Below are 14,555 nucleotides of genomic sequence, written 5' to 3'. Positions count from 1 at the left end.
ACCGTCTGAGAACCTCTCGGGTAAAAGCAAAGGTACTGGGGTATACCTACACGGACACGTCTGTTATCCATTATGTCCTGCAACCTCTGTAAGCTGACAAGGGAAGGAGAAAGCTCTAGGGTAATCACAGCCATCACGGGCAAGCAGAGGGGAAAGTAGGACTGTGAGAATGGACAAGCGCAGCTGACACCAGAAATACCTTTTTCTTTTTTTAAATCTATTGCAAAGACAACAAAAAATACCACTTATTTCACAATCTGGGTCATTTTTCTTCCTCGCCCTCTTTTTAGCAGTCACTGTTACCTAGTTCATAAATAGTTCATAAAGACATAATGGGGTAACTCCAGCAATCCTGGACTTATATTGTATTTCTCCATAGTGTTTTTTGTTCAGCAAAAGCTTTTGTGCTAAAACAGAGTACAGGTCATTTAAAAATATTATTTTATATTTGAAGTGACAAGGAATCCCATCTCTTTGAAAAATTAACTCCAGACATTATGTTTCTGCTCCATAGAAGGGAAAAGTCACATAGTAAGAGTTGATTGCCATTAAAAAAAAATTGCAGCTACAATGGAAGAGACTAAGGGATACATTTAAAGAAGGTAACGGGACTCTCTACTGATGAGGTAACAAATCTGCGTTGGCACACGTTGACACACTTCCAAATGGCATCAGTGCTCTGTATTTCAAGACTTGTAAAACATTTCCCCGACTCTCCCTTTTCCATAACCCAACGCACAGGTATACTTTGAAGATGCTACCCAGCATTTTCACTTTCTTCCTGGATGGAGTAGCTACCTGACATCCTTCCTCACCAAAAGCCTTTAATTCTTCAGAGACATACTGGTATCAGTGATGGAATTTTTAATTTTTTCTCTTGACTGTGTCTTTGGTATTTGTTCTTTCATGCTGCAGTAATTTTAAGCACCCAGTTCGAGTCATGTTGAAGATGTCTGATTTTCAGGAAGTCGTAGGTATATGAATACCCAGATTCCAGTCTCTTTTGACATTTGCAGTTGGCACCTAAAAATTGAGTGGTATCGTGAAGATCATACTTTTACGCAGTATCTTCAGGATTTACAAGGTTTACTGTTTACCTACTCTAATGTCATATTTTTCCCTCTACAAACATGCAGTTAAGAGAGAATTTTAAAGGAATAAAACTCCCTCCAGCAGCAAAGCACAAAAGATGCCTAGACCAAAAGAGTTTTCGGGGGCAAGTGGTAAGTTGGATGTTCAAATTCCCCTGCCGAATCAGGCAGGGCAGGGGGAACTGTGCCTGGGACCAGATCACGGATGAGTTCGCTAATGGTCAAGCTCCTGGAAATAATGTGAAGTCCCTTCTGCAAAACCAAACATGTGTGGGTTTTTGGGACATCAAGAAGTATCCACACTACAGTGCATGTGGGCCCAAGACTTATGAGATATTAAAAGGTCTTGCATTTGATTTTAAACACAGAACAGGGTTTTTTTGATTGTTTGCTTGTTATTTTAATTCAAAAAAATTGACAGGAAGTCTGTTTACCACCACCTCTAAGTTTGACCAACAGAGGTATGTATCAACAGATTAATGATGAAAGAGATTTAACTGAAGTGTTTTGGGTGAAGTGCTCTCTCTGACAGGGCGATCAAAATGCACCAGATTTCCCACATCCTAGTGTTTACGGAAAATGATTTCTACTACCTCAGAATAAAACTATTGTATTCTAAGTGCTACCAAGGAAAAGTCAGAAAACCAGAACCCCATCCAGTAAGACCCAGTAAAAAATATATACATCAGGCACAGTTGTTGTTGGGAGCTGTTTCTTCAGAGGCAGTGGCATTGGATTTGCTACCTGCGAGATCTTCTTTGGAGAAAGAGAAAAACGGGAACAGAGCGAGAGGAGTCAAAATCTTCCCTTAGAGCTTTCTCTGCTTTCTAATGGTTTTGTCTAGAAGTATGTTATAGGAAGCTGTTTTAATAATCAGTCTGAGAGCAGGAAGTGAAGATGCTACTGATGAGAACACCCACCAATATTCAAATGCTAGCAGACTTGCAATCATTTAAAGACCTCATTAAGCTAAAGAAAATACTTTAGAACAAAACTGTCATAATTAGAACTGGTGAGCAGCCAGCTCTGCTGAAATTAGATAGTATAACTCTTCTCTTTTTTGACCCAGACACCTTTATAGGAGATAATGTATTCGACAGAATGAAATATTCTGCGATAACTTTGGGTAGAGTTAAACTGATAATGCCATTTGTTAAAGTGGCTCTATTTCACAAACTTTCTCACTAAATGGAGATTTTGCAGGTAAATAGCACATGGCCTAGTTACAGAGGCAGCCGCTCCAACAGTGAAAGCACTATTCAACAAGTCATTTATTTGCCTCTGGTGAGCTCTTGTTCACAGCAAAAGCAGCCAACGAAAGACACTGCATTATATCTCTGCCTCTTAAAGAATGGCATTGTAGTACTCAAAACAATTTTCTCTGTATCTTCTCAGCAAAATTTTCCTTAACATTATCTGACTGCTGTAAGGGAGAGGCACTAACAAGAAAACTTGGCAGAATGGAAACAAAGGGAGTCGACTTTGTAGCTCATAACTTTCTTAAGAGACCTTTCAAGGATGTTGCTATATCTGAAAGTGTTAATTTAACTGCTGCAGCAGGTGCTGCAGGAGAGACTCTCTCCTCCTCAGGGGCTGTGTGCAATGCCTGTTGTTTTGCAAGGGACCTGGGTTCATGTGAACTGCAGGGCAAGCATACAGCATGGTTTTGTTGGAGAGATGTACACTTCTTTTTCACGTTCACGTCTGGGTGAGATTAAGGGCATACTGTCTCGGCCTGGAACGGGCAGTCCACTTGAGAGAAGCTGGGAACTCCAATTACAAAATGCTTCTCCTGCAAGGCTTAGACGCCTTCTCAAGTAAATATTCCTTCCTCCCCATCTGCTGTGTGCAAATCCTGATCAACAAAAAAAAAAAGATGAGACAGAGAGAGAAGCAACAAGCTACAGGCAAAGTGCTAAGAAACAGACACCCAAAGGAAAATCAAAACTGGGATATGAATTTCTCTCTCATACGTTCCACTGGTGCTAAACTCAACAATATTTTTAGTAAAGCTAAATCTAGTAAGGCCAGAATAAAAAGACTTTTTAAGACAGTTTAATAGAAAAAATAATAAAGAGGAAACATCATAATAGATAGCAGTGTATTGGGCTTAAAAGAGGGCTATGCTTCATGTATATGACGAGGTGTTCCTTGTTGTGGTTCCTTCTCCTCCGAATTAACAGGGCCACATAGCAGAGAGAGGAAAAAAACCCTCCTCAAATGCTTTAATGAAATTTTGCTCAGCATCTTGCAGCTCCTAGGCATCTCATAGGCATGGGTTTCTATAAATAAACATGGGAAGGCCTATTATTATTACACTATGACTCATGAAATTTGTATCTGCAGGGAGTTAGGGACTTTTGCTTTTCCTCTGGGCTCGCTGGTGCTGTCTGCTGGGTCAATTAAAATATTGAGCTTTCTTTTCACAGAAAGCCTTTCCTCTCCTTTTGTTTATTCTGAGCATGCGTTTCACTCACATCCTCCCTTCACAACCTCATCACCGCTGTAAAGCACGGCAAATTAACATCCATGCTATGTTCTTGAAATAACACTGCTTTTGCCTCTTGACAACAAGACCAGTAAGCCAAATGTCAAAAATTCAAACAGAAATACCATATTACAAATAAACCTGTGGACACCTCCTGATAAACTCCTGCAGACCTGGGCTGATGCGGTCGGTGCTCTATCTCTGACCCCCCTAACAGAAATAGATTCTAATTCATCGTCCTGCTGAAGAGCGTGATACGTTGGGCAATAACAAGTGAACAGGGGTTATGGCTCTCATAAAATATTCACACCACTGGCTTCTTAGACAGAAGCTTCCCTCGAGTATGATTAATCATATGTTATTATTTAAAGTTCCTATAGAGTGGAGTTTATGTTTCAGCACCACTCACAGATTAGATTATAGAAAATTAGTTTCAGATGAACTATTTGGTTCAGGTAGATTAATCCACTCTGATGACACTTATGGCCCAATTGAACTCTTTCTTCAAACCAACCGGCCATGTCCCTGTGGTTATCCAGAAGGCTGTAAAAAACAGGGGCAGGCGGGACTTTCCTTCCACCTGGCAGTCATTGATCTGTAAGCACTCTTCTCTTATCTTTATCTAAGACAGATATTTATCCTGCTATTTAGCATAACTAAAACATAGGTACTAATCTAAAGCTCCTGCCCAGGGAGCAGTCATGTGATGGCAGCAGATTCCCAGCATGCAGAACAGCCTTATTTCAGTAACACATTAAGCTTACGAGGAGGAAGAAAAGCGTGAAGTATGTAGTGACATCTCCATCGGAGATGTCCACTCCCATCTCCATTTGGAGGAGGGAACTCTTCCGCGCTGCTCTGTGCTGAAGGCACTGCCAAAGAGCGTGCGCAGGCAATCAGCAAGTCTTCCCACTCACAGGAAATGCCAAGGAAAACACGGTGTCCTTTGGCAGTCGGTTGTCTCCAGCAGGGATGGGAGAGCTGCTGCATATTCACTGTGTAAAGGGGCACCACTCCACCTTTGTTTCAAACAAGGGGTTCGAGCCCAGGGCAAGAACAACCGGCCACTTTAAACCAGAACCAGTTAACCTCTTAGATTATTAGAAATGATCAGGACTATGTTGGGAAGCGCAAGACACAACTATGTGAAGGCAGTCGTCCTGTCAAACTGGGAGTCAGTGTGTGCTCCAAGGAAAAGGCCACTAGTTTTCCAGATCAGCTTACCTCTTACAATAATGTTGGTGGACTTTTTCGCAGGATTTCCCACATTGTTATTGGCGATGCAACTGTATGTGCCAGCGTCTTCTGATGTGATGGCAGGTATCGTTAAAGTCCCACCGTTCAGGACTGTCTTCTCAGGCAGGACGCCAATGGACCTCACCCACGTCAGACTAGGGCCTGGCTCCCCTCCTGTCGTCACACACACTAAGGTGATCGCTTCCCCAGGGTTCACCACTATCGGGTCATCCACAAGAAGCTTAATTGAAGGTGATGCTGCAAAATACAAGTTGAAGAGAAAGCTGTAGTGGGACTGTCTCAGGTGTTGCTCAGTCCCTGCATGCACACTCAAGCCAACTGAGACCAGCAAAGGCATTTCAGCTACAGCACTCCCCGCACGACCGAGTATCCTCTGGAAAGGGTGCTCCCCGCCCTAATGGTACCCCGACCCCACATTTCTCACCCTGCTCAGTCGTCATCTTTTCCCTTGCTGTCAAACTGCGGGTGAGGATTTACATTTGGACAACCCTGCGGCTATGCTTGTGAAGTAATGTATAATTTATGGGACTGGTGCCAGCACACTGGATTTTAAACCTTGGGAAAAAGACATTAGCAAAAATCTTATTATTTGGCACAGAAAGTATGTTGCTCTCTTGAAGTCAGATCCTACCCGTTGAAAATCAGCCCTCTTAATCCACCAGCCTCCTTGATGAACTCCCTGGGACTTAGCAGAAAACTGAGATGAATTGGTAGAATTTGAGCTGGGTCTGTTGAATCAAAAAGAGCTGCCTCCCCTGGCACAACACCTCTTTGCACACTAGGAAACAGAAGAGTCCAGCACAGGGGCTTTTTTACTGCATGGGCTGTGCAACCTGCAGCTCCCAGCCTCCTGCAGATAGCGCGGCCTCAGCTCCATTTCAGGAAAGACAAGAGAGGAGCTGACGCAGACGTGACTACATCCTAATCCCCATTACAACAATCAGGGTGACCACCGTGATAAAGAAGGCTGAGTGACCTGCTGAACCACTTTGCAGCTAATCGCAAGATTATGCTGCTCTCAGAACTGAGAAGTAAGTGATTAAATTTCATTCTCGGTTCTTGCCCCTTCTCTCCTAAGAGATGGCTGCATATGACGCAAGGGGAGCAATAGAAATGCTCAGTATGAAGGGACAGGATGAGACCATTCATTTTAGATGCTAGAATGTAAAATCAGAGTCTGAATTGCAATATCCTCCATCATTTGTTTTGAAGTACCCTCGCTGCTGGATTCGCGCTTTGCTCGAAGGCATACCCTATACCCACAAAAATAATGAACCAATGTCTCAATCCCTATTTCTAGGGCATAAAAAGCAGCAATGCTAAGACAAAAAAAAAGGGCATAAAGGTGAAGGATTGCAATTCTAGGCAAAATTTGGGGAAAGAAAACCAGAAAAGGTGAGAATAAAAATGAAAGGATATAAAAATATTACATCCAAAGATGATGTATCACTATTACAGAGAGATATTATTGTATGTTCTGTCTTTATATATGAATCTTATTTCAATATTAAAGAAATATGATAATCAATAAAGGCAAATAAGAGAGTCAACTGTAAAATATAGGTTTTCTTTATCCGGAGTTCACCCAAGATGAATTAGCTTGCTGTGCATTCAGAAGCTGCAGCACGTGGATGTGAAGCAGCTCCTTTATACCTGTCCCAGCACAGACAGAACAGGAAACCAAGGCCATGGAAACACTTGAGAACAGAGTCCCGTGACCTCGTACGCTCTTCTCTGCTGATAGACTCCTGCACAGAGATTGGAGGCATGACATGGGGTGCTTTGTCATACTTCATGGGCAAGTAGTCTCTGTTTGGGTGAAGGTGGCAATGGATGGGATGCAGGTACCCACTACGCTACTAGAATTCAGCTCCAGATCTGCAAGACCATGACCACAACTGGGTCGGGGTAGCGTTCACCTCACCTCTCTTTCTTCTTCCTTCGCTACTGAGGGTTAGTAATTTTTTCCCGAACAACTCTGGCAAGGAGTTGCTCTTCTCTGCTCTCACTAAACATCAAGTCACAGAGACAGGGAACAGGAGAACCACAAATAACACTTCAAAACTTAGAGCAGAAGATGAAAGTCTCAGCAATGTCAACCAAGTCTGGTGCTGCTGTTTACCATAATGGCCTCATAATCCTTCAGATGAAAGGAGGGCCTTTGCCATCCTTCAGGTAGAGAGACAAAGATAGCGGCTGATGTGATAAAAATGCTGTGATACATCACTTTCATCGGAGCACTCAAAATAGTAAGTACATGAAAATTATGGCTTGCATACCGCAATTTCTCTTTGCTTACACCATGCATTTCAGTTAACTACAACCTATCCCACTAGACAAACACAAACAAAAATCCAGGAATATATTCAAGTACTACCATCAAAAGCTGGATTAATATCAAAGAACATTAACAAATTCAGGAGGGATACTAAAGTTTCTAACAAATTAAAATCAGCGTCGCATATAAAGGGTCAAATTCATCTCTACTATGAACAGAATATGAATCCACAGCAACAATCATCTATTATTTTGATATTTATATGCTTGGAACTCCATATATAATCAGCACTGTATAGTAACGCACAATAAAGTAACGCACAATAAAGCAGAACTTCTTATTTTTAGCTTTATGATGCAACTGAAGGCAGAATTTGATCTACTGCACTGTTTGCCTGATTTAATGTCACATGCACACTGCCAAATTCTGCCCAAGAAATGGAGAGACTGAAAATTTCCTGAAGGTCTCTGGGAATTTTTCCCTCCACCCTTGAAACACACTCAGCCCTTTCAACAGCGGGAAGTTTGCCCATCTCCGGGAGGGTGATCTCCTCGCCCAGCGCAATCAACAGCAATCCCTCCTCCATCCAAGCAGGGAAGGGGAAAAGGTGCTGTAGTCAACCCAAGCCTGCTCCCGGGCCAGAACGAGAGCTGGAGGCGCGGGGTGTCTGGTCACAGCTCTGATCAGCTGTTTCAAAAACAGAAGAGGAGAAATAAAACAAGTGTGAGGCAAGGAGTGTTCATCAGAGAACGAAGGAGGCAAACGGCAACGTTTCCAAACGCTCGATACCTCTGACGATGCTCCCAGACACAGCAGGGGTGGCTGAAAAACAGCTTCAGCTGTAAATTAGAGTGTTCTGGTGTTCACTTCTGTAAGTTAGCCTAGAACTGCATTTGGAAAAGATGGGAGCTAAATCACAACAGATAAGTCACCTGCTGGAAGACCCAAATTAATTAATTGGGTTAATTAATAGCCTATAAGGTTTCAGCAATTTTACATTAGTCCTCTGTTTTACTCGATCCGGAAATGCTTCTCAGGATGCTGGAGTGCCACAGCTACACAGCTGAAGTAGCTGTATTTTCCCACAAATTATATATGGAAAGCTGTAACACAGAAAGGAGCAAAGAAGACACAGTGCCGAAACTCCATACAACAAGGACAGTAACCCCTGACTCGGGCTGCTTAGGGCTGCTGTGGAGACTCCACCTCTTGCAGATTTCCAGAGCAAACATCTGTAAGACAAATGGTTTAGGACCAGTTTACATCTGGGCTTGGGGAATGGAGTTCACTGTCCTGTGAGGCCTCTCCCTGTCCTTTTCTCAATGACAGACAGAGGTACTGCCAAAAGACAATTCATCTCATCTTCCTTAAACTCTCTTCTGGCAAGGACCTCCCCTGTAGAGGTGCCCAGCTCTCCCTGCTGAATACAGAGAGAGCCTAGAGATTAGTTTCATCTAGATAGGTAACGTTTAGATGACAAAAGATGGGTGACATCAACCCTAACTTTAGGATCAGGATTTACAAAAGCTTTAGGAGTCTATAGATGTGAATGGGCAGAAAGTGCCTTTTTTACCAATGTACATATGTCCAGCATCCATTCATCCTAATGTTTTGCATATCCCCCTAAATACTTGCACTTCCAGGAAACTGAGCACTTGAAATTTTGGCTTAAACTTTCTCTAAAAGGGATTTGTTTTCTCTTTTGTTTAATTGTAAACTTTTTGGGCTAAACACACATACAAGATAAAGCTGAACAGTGTAACTCATTGACACAAAATTTTTTTGGACCAACATGATTAAAAAATGGAGCAGGCATTTATAAAGATGACAAGATGATCCAGAGCAATTAAAATAGTTGATGATTGTACCAAAATATTGTGGAAGGATAATTAAAACCCATGCTCCAGGGCATAAAATGGTATTTAGCTTTTTCTGGAATAGGAGGAAAGACTATAATGTATGTGTGCACTTTTATACACTCTGCTGAAATGTCTTCTACTGGCCTTCGCTAGGGACAGATATCAGGTCTGACCCAAAGTGACAATGCATGTGCTTGTCCATCCTTTGCATTTGTGAAGGATCTGGCCCCCAACTAGCCTGGAGACCCAAGATGCAGGCAGAGTCCAAGTTGCAGTATTTGTTTCGATTACAGGAAACCACCTAATTGAGTAAAAAAGAAGAGAAGATAAAGATTTGAGTCCTATGAAAATAATATTCCAAAAAACAGCACATGCAATTATCTATTCCTTGTCTGATTCTGCAGTACTCTGGTCCTGCACGGATTGTCTACAGTGCTTTTGGGAGTCAGGCTTCAGCCTACAAGACAAAAGTGGTTTCATCCAATTGCCCCCAGCAGCCATGAGAGCCGAACGCAGGGGTGAGCCAACCTCCCTCCCACTGTTCCACCCGAGCCTACTTTCCCAAAACAACGTTGGAGCCCATACTGACATTTTGTGGCTGTCAAAAACTGGATAGACTTAAAGAAAAGATAAGTATTTGGAGGCTCATGAAGATTCCCAAAACCTTACCAAAAAAGCTTTCACCTGGTCCCAGCTGAGATCATTTGAAAAGAAGCATATTCCAGTGACAGTAAGCCAGTTAATGTATGCCTCTATTTTGTTTTTATTGTTTAAGTTTAACAAAATGTTAGTTTACAGTTAGTTATACCTAGCAAGGTATTTGGCTGGTCACCATGTTTACACATGGCTTTTTTTAATAAACATATATAAAAGGCAATTTAAATTCTAAGTGCTTCAAGGTCCACAGAGCTCAACAGGTAGATGTACAATTAAAAAGAAAGATGTGCAATTCCCCTCCCTTCCGCAAAGTTTCCTCTGCTAACCAGGTTTGCATTTTCATCCAGAAATTGCGCACCTCAGAGAAAACACAGGGAGATTTGAAACAAAACAAGAGGGACAAAGGGTGGGGTGGGGACTGCCAAGGTGAGTCACTATTCACGCTGGTCTAACTGGGTAATGTTACAGATGGGACAGCCTCTTTCCCTAACGCCACCCTGATGACATTACAGATTACTGACCCCCCAGAAAGGCAGCTCCAGCGTCTCATCTCTTACAAGACATATTAGGGACCAGCTAAGAGTTTGGTTACAAGCTCTTCTGTTTCTGCTTAGAAGACATCCCCTCAAATTCCACAGAAAGGATTAATTTAGGGACATCTTTTATTGTTTTCCTTTGCTGTATTCTTCTGGTTTACTTTCACGTTATGCCATTTCTTCTGTCTTCCTTCTTATTTGTCTCTCCTCTAAAATAAATTTTTCACTTCCTTCCTGATAGCCCTGGAGCTACATCAGTTCAGACCAGCAAAACATATGACCCCAGTTCACTGTTTGGGTCATGGAGCCACACTGACACATGTGCAGATATGGGATTAATGGCCTGAGCTTTAGATAAAGTTGAAGAGCAATGGATTTCATAGTTTTAAGTAATATTCAAAATTATCTTTGAGATTTCAACATCAGAGTCAACCCAAGGGTGTAATGCCAAAACTGCAGGAGACACAGTTAGTGCTCATGCATGAAATCGTATAAATTTTTATAGGATTTCTAATGCAATAAAAACATCACAACCACTAAGAACAAATTCTAAATGGTGGGTGTATATTAGCCACTTCCAAAGCTTCACCTTGGCTTAAGTCTCATTTAGATGAATATCTGAATGTTCAACCATCAAGAATATGAAGGAGGACACTGGGTCTCCCAGGTTTGGTACCTAAAGCATCTCCCAGCCAGAGCTTTCTCCTCTGGCACAGGCAGGGACTTACACAGCCAGGCAACCTGCCTAGGGGGAACTTGCTTTCAAGTATCTCGGTTAACAGCAGCACTGTTAAGAACAGCAGAAATCATTATAAAACAGTAGCAAGCTTTGGTAAATATTTCCATGGGTGGGAACACGTAATAAGCTTTCTAGGTATCCTATGTAGATATTATAATGAGAATGGCTCCATTTTCAAAAGAGCTGTGCATCTGAGCCACCCTTTAGACGTATGGGTTTCTGAGAGCCAGTCCTGTATTGTGAAGCCTTGGCTGATCTGCCAGGGACAGAGAAAGCCGCCCTGCCCTGCTCACTTGTCCCCGTGAAGAACAAGGCACTACTCGTGATGGGGGAAGCTGCTCAGGTCCCCATTCATATTGCAGCTGCAGCCTTTCTCAAGGGACTTCAGTTCAGAGGTTTTCGTGTGCAAATATTGCTCCTGCAGCCAGCACGTTTCATAGGACTGAACAGGCTGGCTTTGAACGTATATGACAGCTGTTACAAAATGATATTGCATCTCCCAAATACAAGGTCCAGCTAATCAACGCACTACAAAGGACCTCAACCAGAACTGCATCAGAGGTTGGCAGTTAATGTTACCTTGTGCACACAAAGCAAGCTAGACACTGCTGATATAAAGATGGAGATTAATTATAAAACGGGACTACAACATATACCAATCCTCACAGGGCAATAAAACAGCACACAACATGCACTAGTTTTGATTAATGACTTGGGCAAACGTTTGTCAGATCCAGCGCAAAGCTAGCAGTCATTAAGTCATCATTAACACTCTAAGACATACGCTTAACAATATCACTCTACCTAACACTTTCCACGTAACAAGCCATCCATCCCTACAATAAAACGCTTTCAGTTTAAACAAAGAGGCCACGGGATCATCAGCAGGGAGACTGGAAACTTGTATGAATCAATGATGTGATACAGATATTCTCCAACTTGAAAGAAAAAGTCCCGATTGCTGCCTGGGATGATTGTATGAGACAGATACTACACAGGGAGGGAAAAGGTATTCGTCAGTGATGGAGCATACAGAAACATCTGAGGCAAGAGTGCGTTATAACTATAATGAGACAAATAAGTATATATTTAGCCTGAGTATACGGAATTGAGAAAACGTCACAGTTGGCTTTAAGGATTACTGGGAATGCAAAAGAAAACGTATAGTTCAATAGTAACGTCAAAAGAGAGGCAGAAAGCCATGTCCTTGACAACTCACTGATCTCTGGGAAATAAAAATAAGAAGATAATATCCTTTCATCCAGTTTTATGAATTACCACATGCAGAACTGAAGTAATAGAACATAATTAAATCATACTTTCAGCTATACACATACATATATATACATATGTGTGTGTATGTATCTTTAATGTATAGGCATGATTTCTTGCAGGAATACAAGGCATATATTCCCAACTATGCGCATTGCAAATAGCTCCTTTAAAGTCAGAGCAAAAAGAGAGAACACTCGGGGCCCCTGCTGGGCTGGGAGTACCGTTTCTGTACTTATTTGCTCAGTAAAGTTCAAAAAAGAATAGATTATAACTCCCAGCTGAGGTCCAGGCTTCAAATTATAGGGTAAAAATAAACTTTTTATGGACCACACTACCAACAGCATGAGGCAACAGCGCAGGTCCTTTCTCTTCATCAACAGTCCTTCCTCAGAAACAATCAACATCACTTTTACACACACGTCCTCTCTCCTTTACCCTCCCCGCTGCTGTGGACAGAGCCTCAATGCTGCGACTGCTGCTCACCACCCGGCTTGAGCGTCTCCCAGCAGAGACAGCTCCTCCAGGCACTCCAGCAGCCAAGTTAAGACCCTGAGGACGGCCAAACGTTGAAGCATGCAGGCACCTAAGGACGCCTGCAGCTCCCCTGCTCTCTCGGGATGCACAAATCCAGCGGTACACCCTGCCGGGAATGGGTTAGGCTTCCCAGGGGAGCTTCACCTTAGGCTCGGGGCCAAGCTCTCCAACAAAGCCCTGGGAGCAAAAATTATGCCGAGAAACTTAACCTTGAGCTCTTTGCAGATTTGGGACCAAAATGCATCAGGTTTTTGTAAAGTTACTGTGTAGTAGTGACCAGCCATGTAGAGTTTCGAACTTCAGTGGTGCTACACAGAATTCATATGCAGCAGAGTAGCAAAATACTCCAACCGCAAAGACTTCCAAATTCTAAACTTTGCACTTAGACACACAAAACAGATGTCACGTATATGTGTTCAGCATACATAAAAAATTCATTTGCTATTTTTTTCATTTCATCATTGCCTGTAAAATTCCAGTGCTTGCAGTGGCAGAGAAAATAAAGTCAACAGTCCTAAATCCCAATTATTTCAGGTACGTATCCTTTTTTTCTGATTTAAAACTTGGAACTAGATGAAGTTAAATATTCCCAGATCAGCTTTCAGTGTTGCATGTGTTTTAGGGTTTGCCCTGACACACAAGGTGGCTCTCTGCATCCTCATTTTGCAAAAGGACTCAGGCCTGTGGTAGCACAGAGGGGTGGCTCAGTCTTTCCTCTCTACAGTAACGTCCTGGTCCAAATCTGCAAATGTCAGCTAGCCTGGAGAGCTGGCAACACAGCCCCAGGTAAACTGGCCAAGTCCCTGCGCTCCCCCTCTCTCCAGTCTAAATGGCCTTTTTCTCCTCCTCAAACTTTTCCTGAAATCTTCCGATTTTTAACCAATGGGTTGCAGCTTTGATGACTCATCTCTTCCCTCCAGATCTGCCTCGCTGCTTTTTCTCCAGCCGCACCGCAACTTTGATGAGTCGCGCTTTGCTGGCGCTGCCGTTCGAGCGCAGATGTGGCATTGATAGCGCCAACGGGGAGGAAGGGAGGCGGATCCGGGCGCATTCAGGACGCTTCCCCGGCTGTTACGTTCCGAAGGCGAAGACAATAGCTCCGGCTCCCACGCGGCAAAAGCTATTCATTCTGCGGCCATTTCATCAAAGGGGTACGAAGGGAAGGCAGGATCCTCCCTTCAGCAGCAGAACACTGTTAAATCAGCTTAACCCAATCACGAAACTGTCCCCTCCGCAACTATATTTAGAGGCGAGGTTCCACGCGTAGGCTAGAATTCATCCCATCTAATCTCAACCGCTTGAAACTCCGGCAAGTAATCCAAGGTCATATATCTTGATGAGATATAAACACCCCTAAAGCCCTCCCCAAAATAGATGGGATGAATTGCTTTTTGGAGACTTCCCCCTCTGCAGTGAGTACAGTGGTGCTTAAACAACTAGCGCATTATAGCTACTTACGCTCTCGGCTTGCTGGCTAGGTGAGATGAATCCTGCCTCAGCTGTACAGTTACTGAGCTAGGAACGGCTGGCTAACGAGGAGTTGCAGGGCAAAGCCTGCGAGGGTTACGGGGTGGCAAAAAGGGTTACAGGGTGGCAATCTGAACACGAGCTAACATCAGCTAACACGAGCACTACATGTTTGCTAAAAGGCAGTCATTGCACTGGGCCACATAAATGAGAGCTTTCCTGGGAAAAGTATGAAGCGATTCTCGCTCTGAGCTCAGCACTGAGAGGGCTGAGCGCCAGCGCAACATGCTACACGTGTCGACGCGCTGAACTTCAAGAAAGATGTGGACAGAGGCGATCACCAGGGACAACATGAGGAACAGGATATGAGAAAA

At 43.1% G+C, this 14,555-nt stretch overlaps 1 protein-coding gene across 1 annotated transcript in view; it reads right to left on the bottom strand.

Annotated features, from left to right (window-relative positions):
• Nucleotides 1–14,555, bottom strand: part of MDGA2 (MAM domain containing glycosylphosphatidylinositol anchor 2) — a 411,004-nt gene that overhangs the window by 159,108 nt on the left and 237,341 nt on the right. Inside the window, exon 6 of the mRNA XM_068947620.1 lies at nucleotides 4,804–5,073. Coding sequence (XP_068803721.1) covers nucleotides 4,804–5,073 — 270 coding nt within the window. The remainder of the gene's footprint in view (nucleotides 1–4,803; nucleotides 5,074–14,555) is intronic.

Source organism: Struthio camelus, chromosome 5, assembly GCF_040807025.1.
Source record: "Struthio camelus isolate bStrCam1 chromosome 5, bStrCam1.hap1, whole genome shotgun sequence".
Lineage (NCBI taxonomy): Eukaryota > Metazoa > Chordata > Aves > Struthioniformes > Struthionidae > Struthio > Struthio camelus.
The sequence above is the reverse complement of the archived record's forward strand: the minus strand, read 5'-3'. Positions and strand labels throughout refer to the sequence as shown.